We start from the raw sequence: 20,639 nt of genomic DNA on the forward strand, positions 1-20,639 counted from the left end.
TTCTAACGGTGAATCCTTCCGAAAACCTAGCTTTAGAGCTGCAGTAGGACAACTCTCGAAAAAAAAAAGATTTTTAAACTTTTCAGTTCCAAAAAATTGTTATCATCATAGAAATACACCATTTCATTGAACCGAATAATTTGCTATATCGAACAGTTCGTGAGTTATTCTCTTTATTGTTTTAAAAATGGCCTACCTTGTATTCCCCCCTAGGGTGAGGGGTTGGATGGTATTGCAAACATCATCAAGCATATTGCGTGCATCAGCGCTAAAGAACCTCTGACAGAAAATTATTTTAAGATGGTTATTGCATTACGCCTCAATAGTAATGCATCGGGGAGACCGAGGGAGTTTATGGGCCTTTTCTATAGGCGGCGTTTTTTGTCTTTTTTCTGTGTACCTGCTCAAACAAACGACCACTGTTCGGTGCGCGCTGGCGTGGCCGACTAGCGGGTCGATGTGAATTGATTTTTGCTGTCGGCCGTGTTTGCAAACATTATTCCACAGCTTAATGGCGGGGTTGTTGGACACGGCTCGCAGTGACGGTCATTGTGTGTCGACTTATCGGTCGACTTCGTCATCGTGCTAATTATTTTAAAAAATGTAAAGGTAGAAGCCTATTGGTGTTAATTAATTATTGTGCCCATTTGAAAGTTTACATTCAAGTTTATTATGGAATATATACCAAATTCGTTACTGACACCTTTTGCATGTATCAGATAACTAGCAGTTGGGAAATTGGATTCTTAGATGATTATGACTTTCATTGGTTTAGTTTTCGATAAAAATACACTGAAATAAAAAATTCAGTTCGGACAAGGAAAACTATTTTTAAAATATTTTTTTTCCTTAAAAGTGCCAAACTTGAATTTTTGACGTTAGGTAGAAAACCTATCTTGGAACAAAATTTCATCCAAGTCAAAGTTTTTCAATATTTTTATTTAAAAATTTGACTGATCTTGTGAAAATCACTCCTACAACATTTTTTGTGCCATTTCTCATTTTTAGACTATAGCCAGTTTAAAAGAAAATGGTAAAAAAAAGTTTGACCCTTTTCAAAAGACAGTATAGATCATTTTTGGAAAAACAAAGTATGCAAAGTGGCTTTTTTGTGACAAAGTTCTCATGTACAGAAAATTTAATTAAAATCTGAGAGGGTGCTGCCAACATTTGTTCGAGTTGACGCGAAAGTCGTCTATACGAATACGTAGATGCCTTCGGCAGCGCACCAAACAGCCAGTTCATCCTCACGAGGAATAGGGTCACAGCTAGTACCGATCCTTGCGGCACTTCGTTGGCTTCGCTGAGCTCGTCGGATGGTGTGCCGCCTTGTAGTACGCGTTGTCGCCGTGGAGACTTACACATCTTTCTTCGTCCAGTATTTCACCGAGGGAGCCTAGGTGGGTTCCAGTGCCGAGTCCCTCCCGGAAGACAAATTGGCCTGGGTCAAGAAGTTTGTGGTCTTTCAGCCACGGGGTTAGTCGCCGGTTGACCATCCTCTCTAGGGTCTTTGATGTGCATGACAACAGGTTGATTGGTCTGAAGTCGCTAGCGGTGCGACTGCCCTGTCACTTTTCGGGGACCACATGGATCAGCTTCCATTTCTCTGGGTAGGAATCAGGAATCAGAATATATTGGCTTAAATGGCACGTTCCCCGTATGTAGTCGGGGATTTGTGCCTTGCCGTGTGTTTTCATCATTTCCTGAGCGAAAGGAAAGGACAAAGAGGTGTGGGGAAGTAGATTTGGAAGGGTGGGAAAAATAACAGCACATAACAAAAATAAACAACAGGTAAGTTAAACTCACAAGTAGTTCAACTTGCCTGCGAATAAGCCTAAAGCTCTTTACCACATTGGATAAGAAACTTTAGTATGTCTCTGAGTTTCAGTCGACCAAACATGGTTTCGTCTATATAAGGACGGCTGAAGACTCGAAATCGCAATTGCGCTACCGCTGGACAGTTTCATATCAGATGATATGAGGTTCCGTAGTCGGATTCACAAGGATCACATGAAAAAGACTCAGCGCGCTGAATAGTTGCCATGCGATAGTGGCGACACGTTTGTAGATTTCTCCAATAATTGCGGTGCTCGGACGAAGCCCAGGACCGTATTTTTTCCCTTATCCAACTTGTCGAAATTGGCAGCGCGGGCTCAGGACCAACGAAGTCAATCGCTGAACCCGCCCTGGCCAATTCGTCAGTCCATTCATTTTCAGTAAAACCGCAATGTCCGGGCACCCAGACAAGGTAGATAGTGTTGACAATGCTTAGTTCTTCAATTTGGGCTCGGCACGCGATCACTAGCTTGTACCGGGATTTGTCTGAGCTAAGGGCCTTGATTGCAGCCTGACTATCGGAGCAGAAGTTTATAACTCTGCCGGACAAACTCAGTTGAAGGGCCGATTGCACCCCGCACATAATCGCAAGTATTTCTGCTTGGAATATAGTACAGCATCTACCTAGCGAGTGAGATTGTTTCAATCTCATTTCACGACAGTAGACACCAGCACCAGCACGTCCCTCCATCAGAGAACCGTCAGTGTAACAGACCACTTGCGTTTGTTGTTGTCTTTCCATAAAGCCAGACAACCACTCCTCTCGAGAGGGAATCTTCACATGGAATGTCCTGTAAGGAAAACTACATGTGAGTTTAATATCGCTGGGAGCAAGAATATTTTCACCCCATGTAACCATTTGTGACCACAATCGTGTATGACTAGTAGCAAGATCAACATGATTACTGTTCCAAAGCCCAGTAACCTGCAGTCTGTATGCACATGATAGCGCTTCTTGTTTGAGGTGTATGTGTAATGGTTTGATATTTAGAAGTGCCTCAAGAGCAGCAGTCGGAGTCGTGGTGAAAGCACCAGTCAACGCCATGAGCGCCATTCTTTGCAGATGGTTTAGCTTTGACTGGATTGTCACCATCTCTCCCCTCTGCCACTACGCAAGGCATCCGTATGACAGTATTGGACGTACAATTGTCGTGTAAATCCAATAGATGTATTTAGGTTTGAAACCCCAGGTCTTTCCAAAAGTTCGTCTGCACTGCCCGAAGGCCATGCACGCTTTCTTGACTCTGAACTCAATGTGAGCAGACCAATTCAGTTTGGAATCCAATATGACTCCAACGTATTTGACTTGATCTGCACACAGTAGCTCAGAATCAAAGAACTGCAAGGGATGAACCCCGGTTGTTATTCGCTTCTTCTTGAAAAGAACCATTGAAGTTTTACCTGGGTTAACTGATAGTTTAACTTGTCGACACCACCGTTCGACAGATCTTAATGCCTGTTGCATTAAGTCAAAGATGGTTCCGATGCAATATCCAGTAATTAGTATTATTCAGCTAACCCGTAGGTTGAAAATCCAAGCTCATTGAGTTTCTTCAACAAGCCGTTAGCTACCAAGTTCCATAACAGAGCGCCGCCCTGAGGACAACCGCAAATACTCAACTTCCGTATCTCAGCCTGTCGCAGTGACGAGCAAAGTATGCGGTTACTAAGCATTACGTTTATCCAACCCGAGATACATGCAGGTATCTCATGACCGCGCGTCGCTTCCAGAATAGACTGGAAGGACCCATTGCCAAAAGCACCCTCAATATCTAGGAATACACCCAAGCTAGATTGTTTGAGCGAGAAGGCTTTCTCAATGTTGTAAACAACATCGTGAAGCAGAGTGATCGTGGATTTCCCATACTGATATGCATGTTGCAATTAGTGCAGTGGATATTCAACTATACTAACGTTCCTGATGTGATGATCGATTATCCGTTCCAAAGCTTTCAGAAGAAAAGAACTTAAGCTGATAGGCCTAAAACTCCCGGCTTCTTCATAGCTTGAGCACCCTCCTTTGGAAATATATCTAACAGTTATTTCTCGCCATGCTTTCGGGACCCGCCTTCCAAAATTGTGTTGAATGATTAGAGGAAGGCCCTCCGGGGGAGTTTGCTGATCGGTGGATAACGATTTAAAATGACATCCTATCCTGTCCGCGATTTCTCCAGGGTCTGTGATGGTGATGTCTTTGGCTGCTAGGGAACAGCCGTTTTGACGGCGTTTATAACAAAGCGCATTGACCCGTCTCCACAGCTCCGTAGTTGGTGAGTCCGATTCAATGCCGTCCACGAAATTGGTCCAGCTTGTTTCCTTAGTCGCTTGGATTGTTTTCCCATGCAGCGTTCTTGAGCGTCCTAAAGTTATCCACTCTTTGGTCACGGAGGGGGTGATTGGGTGATGTTTCCGGATTCCACCAATGCACCAATGCAGTGTACGGATCGCTGACTCGAGGAATACTTTCGTCATCCGCGTTGACAATTATTTCCGAGAGTTCGGTTGGCGAGTACGTGCGGTCTCGATCAAGTTGGGATTTGCATGGATGCGTCGTTGGCGTCCCAATCGGCGTTGTCGTACAGCCAGTGTCTGAGGCCGTTGGTTTTAAGTTGGAGGTGGTTGCCCAAGCAACTTTTTCTGGTGCGCTTTTTCAGTTGCTAAATCAGTTGAATGTATACTTCTATGGGGAAGAGTTCGGTTCCAGTCATGTCGCTGGCCGTGGACCAGCTACATATCCCGGCGTTGGAGTTAGAAACGAAGGTGATGTCGATGGCGGAGACGGTGTTACCGCGGAAGAACGTAGTGCTGTCGTCATTGAGTATCACGACATGGACTCCTTCGATTAGTTGGACGTTCTCGTTGTCTTGGTGGCAGCACTTGTTCGAGCCCTAGACCGTGTGGTGGGCGTTGAAGTCTCCCAGGAAAACGAATGGAGCTGGGATCTGGTTAATCAGGCTGATTAGTTGATTCTTTATGTTGGTGATGCCCTGTGAGAGGTAGATTCATACGATGGAGCAGCTGACGGGGATCGAAATTCTCCTGGCGACCGCGATTAGTTCAGTGTTGAACGGGAGATGGGACTCTAGAAGTTCAACCTTTATGCCCAGGCCGATGGTTTGATGGTTGTTATCTCCTGTCGCAAGTTCTCACTAGTATCGGTTTAGAAACAGGCGATGATGTTCTGTAGGTCGCCGAGGTTGATTCTCAACCCGTTAATGTTCCACTGTAGGGCGAGCGGGGAGCGTTCTGGTCTCGGGTTGTTGTTCGTTGAAGTGCTAGAGATATTGTATGTCTGAAATGGATTGAGAGCTGTACAACTGGTCGGGTTGGGAGTTGGCTTTGGCTGGACTTACCCGGAGCCTGCACTAGCAGCTGGTAAACAGGGGCCGGTAATTCCGCAAACGGGCCCAGTGTAGGGGTGAAGGCTTTCTCCCGAATCGAGCTGTTTCGGATGTGTTTCTGTTTCTGGGTGTGTTAGTGTTGCCGTCGTTGTTAGATGGACTAGCGTACTGCACTGCTAGTGACCGCGAGGGATATGGCAAGCGGTCCGCTGGGGTTGTGTCGGTGGATCTTATGTGTTACGTGGTGGGTAGGGTTTGGTATCGCTTGCCAGAGCGTGTGGTTAGCCAGGCGTCGGCGGTTTGTTCCTTTCCTGGAAAGGAGTTTGAAGCACTAATCTGTTCTTCTGGGGTGGTATGGTGGTGTAAACTTGTACCAGCAGCCACCGAAAGCTCATCGATGGGATCCGGTACATCCGCAGCCGGGGCTAGTGCGGGCGCGGGGGCCTATTCCCTAACGCTGTTAAGGGTTGTGAGTTGATAGAGGAGGTATGAGAGGCTGGTTCCGGAAAACAGTTTGTTGGTGTTGTGCGGTAGGCTAGATGAATTGATGGATTGAGTTAGATGCATCCGTGGATTGGGCTGAGTGTTCGCTGTGCTGGAGCCCGTGACTTCGGTGTCCCATTTTCAGGTTTTGTGTTTCGTGCTGATTGGAGTTGCGAGTAATTGTTTCCGTTGTGGCCCGTCTGTCGTCCGCTGGGACTTCCGGGTGGATGGCAGACGGGAGCGTCCGGTTCGCCGTTGTGTTTGATGGTGGTTCGGTCGGAGGGGCCGAAGTCTCTTTTGTAGTTTGGTTCTGGCTGTGTGATTTGAGTGGTAGTGTGTGTCGGGCGGTTTGGCTGCACCGTGGCCCGCTGAAATAATCGATGTGTCCGCCATGATGGTGTTAGGGTTGACTGTTTTAGGTGGAGGGGAAGGGGGTTAAATAGTAGTTGTGTTGAGAGGGTTGTGATTGCAAGGCATACTTTCCTGGGGATGTTCCCCAGGATGTTCGATGGTCCTTTCCCAGCAGCCGCCGGGGGCTCATCGGTGGGGCCCTGTACTTCCCCGGGTAATGTCGGTGTGGGTAGGCTTTGTTGTGGTTGTGGTTTCTGCATTTTGGTTTTGGTCTTTTTCTGTCTTTGTTGGTTAATTCGAGATGTCAATCATCGTATCTCGGCCGTATGCCCCGATTTCTCTGGTGGGGTGTTATGTACTAGCTCTTTTTGTCTGAGGTTTACATTTTCTTAGTGGATTTCGGGATACTTAGTTGGGGGATCGCTCTTGTTTGTTACGAATTCTGCCTTTTCTACCCTGTCCATTTGCTGGTGGAGAGTTGCTGGTTGTAACCGTTTCCTTGGTAATTGTCGGTTGTGACGTTTTATTTATATGCTCCAAATTTGAACCAAATCGGACAACTAAAATTTTTTTTCATCAAATTTGTTGCGTAATAGGGAGGATAAAGAAATGTGTTACAATTTATTACATGGGGGCAGGGGAAGTCAATTTTGGGCAATCTTTGCGTTACGTAATTTATGAATGGTCTCTAATGACGCATAACTGTTATTCAGTGGTCGATTCCCATGAAGTTAATTTTTTTTTTTTGAAAAACTAGTTATGTTTATCTGAATAGTAGGCTTGGAAGAATTTTAATTTTTTGGCTACAAAATTACAACGAAAAAAAAAAGCTCGAGTTTTTTTGGATCTATTGTCTAGCTAGCAGCCCAGTCAGCTGTGACTTAATTAAAATAATTAAGCTAAACCAACTCCTTTTTTAGAAAAAAATAGAAATCGACCGATACTGCTAGTTCCGTTCAAAACTTATTCAGTTATTACTTCGTTAAAAGTTGAATAAACTTTCACAATGCAGCTGGATTGATTTGTGGTCTTCGACAAAATTGTAACCAAAAAATTATCTTTGTTATTCTCACTTTCAGTGACAATCTGATGTATACAGTGCCACTTAGCGGTGAAAATGTGAATTTTCTGTGCCAGTCCGTCAAGTGTCAGATACTCTCCCGTTTTAAGGTAACCCTTTCGAATGTAATAAATTCATATGAAGCCGTCGCGTATGTTGCCATTTTAAGTGGTTCTGTTCTAGCTAACTGACTCTCTATTCCCATAACATTCTGCAAAAAATGAGCTATTTTTCTACAACTCTATATTTCCCCACTAACGAAAATCCGAACAGTACATGGTTCATACAACAGAAACAATGTGTATTGTATAATGCCATGCACTGGCCACTTCAAAATATTACAAAAAAAGTGGAAGTAAATCACTGGCATTAAAGTGTTTATTCTCCTGCATAGTAGCTCTTCCAACACGACTATAGCACAATCGCACAATAGTCGTGCTAGCATTTTTTTTAGGACCCAAGTAGCCAACCTTATTTTTGGGCCAGCATAGAGGCAGCAACAAAATTAAATACCTAATCATTTTTCACACCCAGTGTCGGCCCCGTCTTGAAGAAAATTGCACGCAATAAATTTCGAGCGCATCGTCTACGGAAGGGTCAGACCATATTCGTTTTTTTTTCTTCGTATCTTGCAACGACCAAAAAATAAAACACATCTAAAAGATTTCGAAGTCTGACCTGCCCAACCCGGGGTGCGCTTCGCAGGGCTATGGTGCTGGTATATTTTATATTTTTCATTTTCATGCTGGGCTGAGAACAAACAGAAATGCAGGCTTGCCATATCACGTCACAGTCGTCGGCAGGGAGCAAGCGAAGAAAATCCCCCCAAAGAACCAAACAAAATGGCAGCTTAATAGGCAGCACAATGCTTCTTCATAGTCGTCACTTTATTTTATGAGTCGGGTATTACGGGCTGGACAGCAGCATGCTACCAGTCTGCTTTTGTCTTGCACATCTCGGGAACATGGGTTATGTGGCCAGATGAAAAACATTGTACGTTGGAAGACACACTTGTTGCAGTGGTTACCAAGCAGGACAAAGTAAGACAGTAGGCTTGAATCAGTTTTTCACTTAAAACGAAAATTTGCTAGATTTGTAATTCGTAACTAAACATAAATCTGTACTAATGAAATCTAATCGGTCCCATAAAATGTTCCCAATAAATACGAAAACATATACGCCAACATCTGTACGTAAATCACCTATTTTGCCAAATATTGTCAATTTCGTTATTGCCTCAAATTGCAAACTTTCTCGTTTTCAGCTGTTTGCCGGCAAGCAACCGTCCGAGACGACCGACGGAAGCCGCACTTTTGAACATTAGCTTTTACGAGCTCAAACTCTAGCATATAACACCCCCGCCCATAACACCAGACCGACCGGGAGTGCGGGAACGCATTTGCCAAATTGAAACGATTTATAACTGACGAAAGAGTCCTTCCATCGTATCGCCCGCCCGCCGGTGTGGCTGCGGTCTGCTGCGAACGTGAAGGAACCGTTTTCCTTACACGGTGAAAAAGAATTGTTCCTAATTCCATGAATAAAGTGTCATGAGTTCTGGAACAATCTTGTTTTTACGTCACGAAAACAGGACTGTGAATCATTTATCTACCCGCGAATTAGTAAACAGTTTATTTCACGAAAACGTGATTTTTCTATGGTTTTATGAACAGATTTTTTTTTCGTGCCGCTTGATTTTTTTTTGCCCACCAAACCGACGAAAGACTCCACTTTCGAGATGCTCTTTGAATAACACGTACATATCTATTATAGAGTGAAGGAATGAGAAGAAAAATACGCTTCGTTGGGAGGTAATGGGCCGAGATTTCGGTTCTCTATGGTTGTTGCTATTGCTTTCGGCGCAACTGCTATCGCCAAGTTTTTTTTCTACTTTTTTCGATGGTCTCGGGAGAAAGATTTCAATAATAGGAAACATGAATTTCGCTTAGCGTAAACAAATTGCGATAAAATGAAGAAATATATGCTCGATTTTTGCTTTTGTTTCTGTGGTTTTTCCTCCGGAATGACGGAGATGCTCGTTTCGTGGGCAATCGTTAGATTAAAATTTAATCGCTGAAGTTTTATAGTGTTTTTTGTCTGGTACCTACCACGGTGCTGCGGGTTGAGCTGGCCGAGATTTCCTGGAGCGCTGGAATGAAACAAAACATTCAAATTAAAATGGTAGCTGATTGAATTTAGGAGATGTCAGGGTGTATAAAGTTTTAACAATTTTTTCAGGTTGTTGATATTAATTATATTGCCCATATTGTATCAGCGAGAAGTGAGGTGTTTTTGCTCTAATTTACTACAATCATCTTTTTGCACTATAAATTTTTTACTGACTTAAGGATAAACGAATGAAAATGATCTTTTTGGATAGTCCCTGGCGGAGAAGCTACCCTACTTCTATGGAGATGCCTCCGACTTACTCCAGATACCGAATACCCATTTTTACTACGATTGGACGTTCTTGATTCTCTCTCATCCGCTTCTATTACTGGCACGCTGTTCGACCCGTGTAACATCCGCCCGTCGCTAATTCCGATAATAGTACATTGCAAAAAAACAGTCATTGTTTACGATTGTGGGTGATTCTGGGAAATTGAAACGTCCGTTCATCTGCTTCCACTGAAAACAGCTTTTAAGCTGGAATTTATTATCAGCTCATTAATACATAGAATTCATAAATTTATTCAACCTCACATTCAGTTCTAACTTCTACAAAATCCTCAATGGAACACGATCCGAAAAGTAGCAGTCGTGTAATTATATGTATATGCTTAGATAAATAGTAATTTTGGACTATCTTTATAATACTTGGATTACGCAATTTAGTATTAGCAATTTATGTTACATAGAACATGGTCCGATAATCCGAAACTCACATGTGGCAAAGAACCCCCGATCTATTGTGCTGCGTCAGTGGCCGATCTTTTCCGTCAATCGTAGCTGTGGGCAAACTTACGTTCTTACGATCTCGGTACGGACTCTAACATCTGGTAGAAAGATGCAATCTAATTGACGATCTCCGTCGGATTTCCCTGGCACACTTGGAGACTAACTGGTTCATTTAGCAAGCATTTAGCATTTCGATTGAAGTTTCTGCCAGTGCACATAGTGGGGAATATAAGGGAAAATGCGTGAAAAAATCTCTGGAATCAAATGGAACCTCTGCGGTAATAATCGGAATACGAGAAACAGGGGGTTCGAGGGTATTTTGTCCTCCAGATAAAAAATTATCATTGTCTCAATTATAAATCTCCATTATTCTTCAGTCCATTTTATTGCATATCCAAGATTTTTCATGATCTACGTAAGCTGTCTTCACCGCCTTCTCACATACATATAGACACAGCTGTTGAAATGTATACATCTGGATGGTTATTAGAGTGGGACATGGTTATATGAAAAAAATAAAATTTCGCTCCGAGTAACTTTTTGGGTCCCATTTAGCTCCCAGAACAACTCTGCAAATTTTTAGCTCGATCGGTGAAACCATATTTTTGCGCCCACGGTTTAAAGTTTACATGGGATTTTATATGGAAAAATTGTCTTTTGCAAATTAATTCTTCCAAGAGTCGCCCGTTATCTCCTAAAAATAAACAGATGTCTGATTTTTATAGAAAATTTGTCAAGGAAACAAAGTCTAGAAGACTGCAAAACGATCTGATGCTTGTGGAAAAAGTTATTAAGCAAAAACCGATTGATGCCCTGACGATTGGTTATACATCTGGCAACGTTTTGGCAATAATGATTTTATGCCTGGCTAAATATTTTCTAAGCTAAATCCAATAAGGCGAAGGAATTCGATTTTTTTGTGTTTTTAAAATCTGGGGTACGAAATAAAACAGCGGTTCAACGCTGATTTGAGGATTATGAATGCTGCCGATTATATAAAAATAATAACACAAATAATGCATGCAATCCATTGACGTTATTCAGGTAAGAAAATAAGGAAGTGGCAAATGATGTGAGAAATCATGTTGAAAAATCATGTTGTTTCAGCTGCTGCGTCTGGCTTTGTCCATAGAAATGACTTCTTCGGTGTCCTCGTCGTCACCAGAGTGTGAAATTGAAGTTGTGCATTCCGGTTCACGTAGTTGCTTAGCTGTGCGACGATCACGTTTGCGCTTCGGTTGCATTTGTTTTTGGATTCCTTTTCCTTCTTCTTTTTCGGTCATGTTTTTTCGATTATCTACTTTAACAACACCTTAAAATATTATATTGTTAACTCACGCAAAATATCTGACGCGCTTCCATTGATGACGAGTACTTTCCTTTCACACGAGCACGTAATGTTTTGAACGGAACCTTGAATTATTTAGAGGCTGATCGAACACTCGCGCCATCTTGAATAGATACAATTGTGTTCTTTATGTCCTTTTCACTTCGTTTTGGAGCTTTTCACGAAGTTATGCACAACTTTTCTGTCAAAATAATTTTAATTTACATTATACTAGTGACCTATAGTACCCACAAGCGTATGTTTCATGTTGATGTCCATATTTTGTTTTTAAAAAACAAAAACATCGAAAAACCAATGCAAATTTCAAATGCAAATGATCTCTGCAATAAAATAGCAAGGATAATGCCCTATACCTACTGTACCCCATGCCTATTTGATCCCATTCTACTCTACTTATGACATAATGAAAAATTTTATCATCGACCAGGTGCTTCAGCGCTCGCTTCGATGGAATCGAATGTCCCGAACGCTGATCACGATACGCTGGATTTTTTTTCGGGACCTAACCAGTACTACCTCCGCGTTGTAGTCAGCCAACTCGAAATTTGGATGATTTTAATAATATACATTATCTCCGCCTCTGCACTTCCCCCAGAGACTTACTATTTATCGTAAGGACGACATCATCTACAGCGATATCAACTCCTGTTAACACTTCATTGTCCGTTTTGTTACACTCTGTATGGACGAGAATGGAGTCCTGAGGTATTCCCGCCGTGACATTGATCTCTGCCCCATGTTCGTCTTGTAAACCAGCACTCGTTTCTGCAAGTATCTTTTCAGCGTGGCACGACGTGTGACATAACTCTTAAACATAATGTATTGTATGCTTTTACGGGTGTACCCCACTAGGCATAAATACGTAAGGCATACGGACGTTTGGCATATGTACGTTAGGCATAATGGACGTTAGGCATAAAGACGTTAAGCATAATGGACGATTGGCATAATGGACGTTAGGCATAAATTATCTTGTCGAAGAATCATTCCAAGAAACTTATTTTTTTAAGGTGACGGCCTCGGATGGTTGCATGAATGTTTGAACTTTTTCGATGTTGTAGAAATACTCTTGGAAGCTGATCCAAATTTATTAATATTTTATTCCGCTGTATATACTTGAAGAAATCTTTGCTCAAATAAAGGCAGCAGATTGAATGCTTGGCATGCGGAAAGTAAAATAGAGTTGCAAAGATTCCATTGTTAAGGACCGAATACAATGACAGCGGCATGTGAAAATTTCCATTGTATGGTAATACATTTGGCATACCACAATGAGTGCGTTGCGACAAAAGCGGTATTGTACTAAAAGTTGGAACTAACTCAGATTGCATTAATTTCTCGACATACAGCCGAAAAATTGCATATGACTAAAATAGGCTCAAACAGCTTGTTTAAATATGGTGCATGGTGCAATTTTCCAAGAAGAAAATATATGTCTTTAAGAACAGCTCATGAAAGAAAGAATGATGCATTTTATTATTCATTCAACGAATATATTAATATTGCTGTTTTTATATTATTTAATATGGGAGACAATATAGAAGCAGCCATATTCATATATTCATTGAACTGTATAATCTGGGATACAGTTCAAAGATTATATTCCTGCGGTCATCAAAGGTAGAACTACGGAAACTGTCTGATACGAGAGAGTTTTTTCGTGTACTGTGACGAGTTACCGAAAAAGAGGTATCGTCACTAACGTAACAACCTTAGCCTAATGCGGATGCTATCCATAATACTGCAAGTTTCCATGGCTCCAAAACTTAATTTTTGATTATTTTGACTTATTTTTAAATACTTGATTACAGTTATATTGGTAATACATCCAATAGACTTGAAATGAACCAAAACTGTTGACTTAAATGAGGAAAGAAATAGACTTAAATGAAGAAATAGAAAAAATCTGCACTTGTAAGGGATAAATATCTCGCATTGTATTTTTTATTTCATGGTCTCTCGTTAAAGTCATACAAAGGTATGGTATAGCAAGGCGTAGTTTTTTTCTAACCCGAAAACGGGGGTAAGGTTGAAATATCTACAATAAATAAAGGCTTGCGATTACTTTTATATTTTTGTAAATTATGCCGATCGTCCATTATGCCTAACGTCCATTATGCCTAACGTATTTATGCCGAACGTCGCGCACCCTGCTTTTACAAATATTTATTATTTTTCTCTAAGTTTGAATAAAATGATCTCAAAATGTTTCGATAATAGTAAAAATTCCAATTTTTGATATGTCGTTGAAACAATTGATATCGAGGATTTCTGTTCACACAAATTTTTAATATTTACGAATTTTTAATATTTACAAACTAAAATAAATAAAATGAATAAAATTGCAAAAATAATAACAAACAATAAGATTAATAACATTAAAAGTTATAAAATTAAAAAAGATAACAAAATTAATAAAATGAATAAAATTACAAAAAAATAAAAAATCGTAGAATCATGATAATAAAATAATAAAATTTATCGAATTAATCGCATTAATCAAATTAATAAAATTAATGAAACTAATTAAATTGTGAATAAAATGAATAAATGTAATAAATTAAATATTAAATAATTCAAATCAATGTAATGAATGAAATTAATGAAACGAATAAAATGAATGAAATCACTAAAATAATCAAATTAACAAAATTGATTAAATAATAAAATGTTTAATTGAATAAAATCAATAAAATGAATAGAAAGAAATGAAATGAATAACATTAATAAAATTACAAAAAAAAATTGAAATAAAAACTAACATTAAGGAAATTAATAAAGCAACGAATTTTATTAAATGGATAATATAACCAAAATATATAAAGTTTATAAATTGAGTAAAATGAAAGGAAAAAATTAAAATTAATAGAATGTATTAAATTATGAAATAAATAATATGAACAAAATGAATAAAATGCCTACAATGAAAAAAGTGTATTAAGTGAATAAATCAGTTTTATCGTGTTTCGGTCGAAAGGCTTGTCGAGCTCAATTCTCAAACCCGATTTATGGACTTGTACTTCGATTATATGGCACAAATTATCAATCCTTCTTCATATTATATCAACCGTGTCAATCTCCCTCATGCTTCTGATTCAACTGTATTCTTCGACACATCCAAGAAAGGCCAGATTCGAGGAATCCCGAATCACATACGTCCTCAAGTGATCCCACGCATCTTTCATAGTAAATTTCGAGAAGTCGACTGCAACAAGATGTTTTACACCGATGGGTCAAGCCTTGGCGGCTCCACTGGCTTCGGTATATTCAATCAAAACCTCACCGCCTCATTCAAACTCAATGATTCTGCTTCAGTTTACGTCACAAAACTTGCTGCTATTCAGAATACCCAAATGTAATACCCCAAAAGCATTAAGAATTCACACGCAGACCATTGAGACTATTCATTCATTTATTAAAATGGGAAGAACTATTCGCATTTTCTGGGGAAAACGCGGAAGCTCCTGAGTGGTTTATTTGAAAAATCTTCTCAGATTACGTTAGTTTGGGTCCCCTCTCATTGATTCATCCCAGGCAATGAGAGGGCGGACACTTTAGCCAAAGGGGATGTTTTAGGTGACATTTTTGAAAGAGTAATTTTATTTAACAAATTATTCAGTAATAATAGTAATATTAATCGTGGATGGAGATATCTGCGCTTGTGGCTAATACGATTTTGAACATATGGCCTAGGCGTGTGCTGAGTATCATTGCGGCAGGTCTCACCTAATGGACTCTCTTCGGGCCTAAGGCTCCGGTTCCGGATGTGATGTGTTCGTTTTCTTTCCCTGTTTTTATATTGCTGTTACCCCGGTGTAGGAATTTTTTTTTTTTTTCTCATACAAACCCGCTTCTCCCATGAAATTGAATCTGTCCCCCCTTGAATATTCCGATCAATTTAATTCTTATTAAAACAAACAAAAAGATAAACTGATCTACTACTCCCGTCTTAGTATCATGTATTCTAAAGTGAATTCCTAGTTTAGGATAATCCAAAAAATGTACCTAAGGTTTAAGATAGTTTTTTGAATTGTTCCTTATCATTAAATTCAATATAATGTAACCCACTAGTTTTAAGTAAATAAAAAAAAAGTTCTTGCAAAAAGCCTTCAAGAGTATTGCAGTGAATTCCTAGATTAAGATAATCTTAAATTGTTCCTTAGTGTTCAAATACAGCTTTCAGATAATTTCATAATGTAACCCCCTAGCTTTAAGAAATCTGGAATTTGGAAAAAAAACGGCATTTTTAAACTAACGTATCGTGCCAAATCAAATAAATATATTATAAAAAAACTATGAACTGTCTTTATAAATGATTCTTCGCCTTGAATGAATATAGAAAATGTAGCACACAATATATTTTAAGAGGCTCCGAATGCTAGATTTAAGAATGAAATGGATACTCGTTTGTGTTAAAATATGCTCCACCAGATTTATTTCAGATTTTTTTTCATCGTAAGCTTTTTTTAAATAAGCGAATCTGTCGTTTTTCATATTTCATATATATGCATTGTGTACAATAAATATACAAAAAAAATTATTACATTAAATTACATTTTCCGCGAACACGAAACATTGTATCTTCTCTCATTCAGTCCACCTGGACTGATGCACCAATTCACTATAATAAGCAGCTTTACATGTGTACCGTACCAGGCTCAGTATACCTACACGCGCACCACACACATTTTCGACATTGTTATCTTTGCTCAAATGTCATCTTACTGTTATGTATACATTGCACGAGATAAGATTGCGAAGAAAGAAACGCCCAACTTGCATCTATTGTAAACGAATGCCAAAAGTCAGTTGTCTGTTGTGAAGTGTAGAAGTAGTTCGCATCTCATCACAGCACCCGTCTATTTTCCCTTGCCGCAATGGGTTGGATAAGACCTCAAAAGCCAACGATACCCACCGTTTGGCATACCTTCCAGGCGAGGGATGTTGACAGCGATCGTACGGTTACGTACCGCGTCGAGGATTTGACCGAGGATCGCCACGATGACCTGATTAGGTTTCTTTCGACATACTTCCTGGAAGATGAACCGCAATGTCAGAACAAGCAGATTTCCCAGGATGAAGTAGCACTAGCTGAAATGGTTTCCTTTTGGCGGTGGTGTTTTGCCGAAAAAATGACCATCGTATGTTACAGGGAAGGATCGAACGAGATTGTCGGGGCGAATCTGCTGCAAGTAAAGGGAAGGGAAAAGCCGAGAGATATCAATGTAAATGAACGGTAGGGCCATGAGTGTAGTAAAGATTATCAACTTCTATTTGAGTTCAGACGAATAGTGAAAAACTTCTGGATATGATAATGACCAACAGATACATGACCGAGCAATTCAAGGTCTGCGAGCAGTATGGCGTCGACTGGTATCTGAACGCGTATGGATTGGCCATCAACCGATGCTACCGAGGACGAGGTATCGCCACGGAAATATTGAGGGCGCGCGTTCCCATCTGCCAAACATTCGGTATCAAGGTGACTACGACTATTTTCACCTCCCTTGGTTCACAGCTGGCGGCTGCCAAGGTTGGGTTCAATGTGAACTTCGAAATGACGTGAGAATAATGTGTTGATATTGACGGCATATTGGAACTAATTTATTGTTTTCTGCAGGTATGACGATTTTGCTAAAATGGGACCGAGATACTCATATGCAGGAATCCAATCAAAAAGTTCAAAGCTCATGAGTTTGAAAATCGATTAGTTTCTAAGGAATGTAGTTGGTTCGCGTAGTAGACACATTCCAGCATTAGGGGACAACGATTGCACGCCTCATGCATCATATTATCTTCGCTCAGTAAACCTCATGGATTACAATTTTGATGTTATGTATTGGTAATTTTTCAGGTTGTCTATTTCTGATAGAGAAAATATCGCATTAAGCACAACAGAGCAAAATATTGATTTTCATAGCTACACTTGCATTCGTCAAAAACCTGCTCTACCTCAAACTTTAGAGTGAAGTGAACAATACTAACGCGAATTTAATGAAAATCAATCAAAGCGATTTATATTACCTTTAAACCAGTATCCTACTAATACTTTTTATCTGCAGTTTCCGCTCTATCTTCGCCCAATACTTCACTATGGGTCTGGGACTGGGAACACTTTGGTAGATTCTACTTTTTTGTGATGAACTAGACTCCATTGTCATATCATTGTAATTGTAGCGTTTCTTTGCTGTCATGGTTGCTGACTAAACATGTTTAAAACGTAACAGAATGGCCTTAGTGTTCATACCACAGGAACAGATCCCTTGCTAAATCATAAATTTTTGCGAACATATCCGCGAAAAATTTGAGCTACTAAATTTGTTTGAAATCGGCTATCGCATAGACGATGAAACAATCAAAACATATTTATCAAGTTTTATCAGCACCTGGTCTAACAGCTTACAGATCGGGATTTTGGCCACTGTTTGTTGCTTGAGGCCCCGGATGGGTTGTTTATTTGCTCGATTGTATTTATAACCTTCACGAAGACGGATGCGCAGATAAGTACATTGATTAGCATTGTCTTAACCCAATTATATCCGAATGTTCTTTAATAGCAATTGACGATATACGATTCCATTCCGAGGCTTGATTTGCCGTCAATTTCTACGTACATATCTTAAAAAATCTCGAAATTTCATCTAGATCGAAGTACTGCAACTTGAGTTACAGCTATTCACAACTTATAAACCACCGATAGGGTGAAGTTGGTTAATGACAAATATATGTTCTGAATGTATGGTTTCTTGTTCAATCCAAACAACTGTGGTCAACTGAGTTCATAAGAGCCATGAAAGGAATATAAAGAATGCCATATTAACTAGTAACTTTTGGGGAATTTGATCAAAGGTTTTCATATTATTTTGCCGTGTGTACTTATCGTTCAATAACTAGGACACTTTTAAAAATTTCGAAGGAAACTGGACGCATTTTTTTTTAAAGCTAAAAGCTTTCATTGTACTAAATAGAATTACATTATATTTGCACTGATTAGTTGGACAGATGTTAACAAATTTTGTATTAAATTTCAAAGTATGTATTACTTCTATGAATAGTATACGGAAATAACGCGAAAAACTCTAAATTTGATAGTGTACTTCGGGCAGAGTTGTCGATATAGTGCATCTAATTGATCTAATCAAATATTGGGAAGTTAGATAAGTCCCGCGTGTATTTTTATGCTAAGTGCTTCATTCATCGTCCGCACGTCGAATGAGAAGCATGTGAATACACCGTCAGATGATGCGGTAAGAAGAAGACAACCAGACAATTACTTTTGTTAATCAGCCTTATTTTGCATTATGACGGTTCGCTTTTTAGAACGAAAGTGATGGACAGCAAAATCAAACGGGTGTAGGATTTGATCCAAGTTACACTCGTTAATGTTTTATTTGTTTTTGTTATTACAAAGTAAATCTGAAGGCTAGGAATATTTTCAGACAAAACACGATTTGTCAAGCATATATATAACCAACCATTGCAAGTTTTGGCAATATTTATTTGATTTTTCAACCGGGTTAAATCTTGCGCAGATTTGGTTCAATTTTATTTGTCATCTTCCGTACCAATCCTGTTATTACTATGAACCCTTCCCGTACGGGACACAAATTTCAGACACAAGATCGATTACTGATGGCTAAAGAGACCAGCCGTCTCGGATCTGAAGAACATGTTCCGCATCGGATTTTTCTGTCAGACTGGCGATATTTATGTTCATGATTTCAGGATCATTGTTGCACATTTCGTAATTTCTATTCACGTTATCGTAATATTTTAATCATGATTAGAGTGATTCATGTTCATGATCACAGGATCTTAGTCACGATTTTTGATATTTTTATCACGAGTAATGTGATTTATGTTCATGATTTCAGGAACTCTGCCATGGTTTTCGTGATTTTTATTTACGTTGTCGTGATATTTTAGTCACGAGTAGAGATTTATGTTTATTTATGTTCTTGATTTCAGGATCTTAGTTACGATTTTTGACATTTTTGTCACGAATAGAGTGGTTTATGTTCATGATTTCAAGATCTTAGTCAAGATTTTCGTAATTTCTGTTCACGTTATCCTGATATTTTATTATAGAGCTTACTAACCTTATCAAATGAATACCGTTGTTCGAGGCCCTAAAAGTTTTCTTATATCTACTGCTCGTACCTATTACTGGCCGCTAGAAGCTGAACATTTCATGAAAAAGTGCATGGAACAAAAATGATCCACGAATATTACTCCAAATTTCATAACCATTCATTTCATTACATGTTGCATGAAATTGAAAATGATAAGGAATATTTTTTAAATATTACAAGCACACAAAATATATCGAAAATTATGTACTATGAATCATGAACTAGTTTACGAATCCATGAATAATATTTCATAATGTTGTGAACTATTTGACGAGCAAGAATTGTCAAACGTATACTAGAAATCATTAACCAATTCAGGAATACATGAATAATATTTTATGATTTCGTGAACTATTTCACGATCACGAATGGTAAGTAGTGACTGTTATGTTAGGCATCATGTAACAGCTCACGAATACATGAGCAATATTTGATGATTTTGTGATCTATTTCACGATCACGAATGATAAGTCGTGACTATTATACTAGGATTCATGAACCAGTTCACGTATACATGAAAAATATTTTATAATTTTGTGATTTATTTCACGGGCACGCATGATCCGTCGTGACTATTATACTAGGAATCATGAATTAGTTTACGAATACATGAAAAATATTGCACGATTTTGTGAACTATTTCACAAGCACGGATACAAGATTGTGACTAACATCTTAGGAATCGCTTTTTTTTAAACAGCGGGAAAGTGGTACAATGCAAAAAGCGTCAATATCGATACTGAAATACCGGCGCGTCAGTGGGGAGCCAAATGATATTATCTCACTCATCATTAGTGTGAAGTGTATATATGCCATTTTTCTAGTCAGCGAGCACATGTCGTCATGGTACGGGTTGTAACGAGGTGTTTTTAGCGAATAGAAGTTTGTCGGCTCTAATCTAGGAATCTGACGGTTGGATTTCTTCACTAGAAGTTTCAGGTTATGAGCTATTTATAGCAGCTGAGAAAAGAATTGAACAAAACAAATGGCAGTGGGTGGGGGGCATGTAAGGTGTAAGATGGAGAAGAAGGAAATCTTTTGGGAGATTCGTAAGCAGCAATTTGATACGAAACAAAATACTAACAAAGGCTCGTTGTGTGTGAGTGTGTGTTATCGATTTCTTACGTGAGCGTTGCGTTTATCTCGAACTATTTCACGAATCCATGAATAATATTTCATAAACTATTTGA

At 39.3% G+C, this 20,639-nt stretch overlaps 2 protein-coding genes across 2 annotated transcripts in view; one reads left to right on the plus strand and one right to left on the minus strand.

Moving 5' to 3' along the window:
* Positions 1-20,639, minus strand: part of LOC131684571 (neural-cadherin-like) — a 1,488,321-nt gene that overhangs the window by 1,203,774 nt on the left and 263,908 nt on the right. The window contains exon 2 of the mRNA XM_058967571.1: positions 9,180-9,220. The gene's annotated coding sequence lies outside the window, so the exon portion shown is untranslated. The remainder of the gene's footprint in view (positions 1-9,179; positions 9,221-20,639) is intronic.
* Positions 16,151-17,102, plus strand: LOC131684572 (uncharacterized). The gene is made up of 3 exons (XM_058967573.1): positions 16,151-16,542; positions 16,602-16,879; positions 16,938-17,102. Exons 1-3 carry the CDS (start codon positions 16,195-16,197, stop codon positions 17,026-17,028), a joined length of 717 nt encoding a protein of 238 aa, XP_058823556.1. The 5' UTR covers positions 16,151-16,194; the 3' UTR covers positions 17,029-17,102.

Source organism: Topomyia yanbarensis, chromosome 2, assembly GCF_030247195.1.
Source record: "Topomyia yanbarensis strain Yona2022 chromosome 2, ASM3024719v1, whole genome shotgun sequence".
Lineage (NCBI taxonomy): Eukaryota > Metazoa > Arthropoda > Insecta > Diptera > Culicidae > Topomyia > Topomyia yanbarensis.

Bases quoted from the DNA above. Each gene is read 5' to 3' on its own strand.
- LOC131684572 (XM_058967573.1), top strand. From the start codon at position 16,195: ATGGGTTGGATAAGACCTCAAAAGCCAACGATACCCACCGTTTGGCAT. The intron at 16,543-16,601 runs GTAAATGAACGG...ATTTGAGTTCAG, and splicing joins AAAAGCCGAGAGATATCAAT to ACGAATAGTGAAAAACTTCT. The intron at 16,880-16,937 runs GTGAGAATAATG...TGTTTTCTGCAG, and splicing joins AATGTGAACTTCGAAATGAC to GTATGACGATTTTGCTAAAA.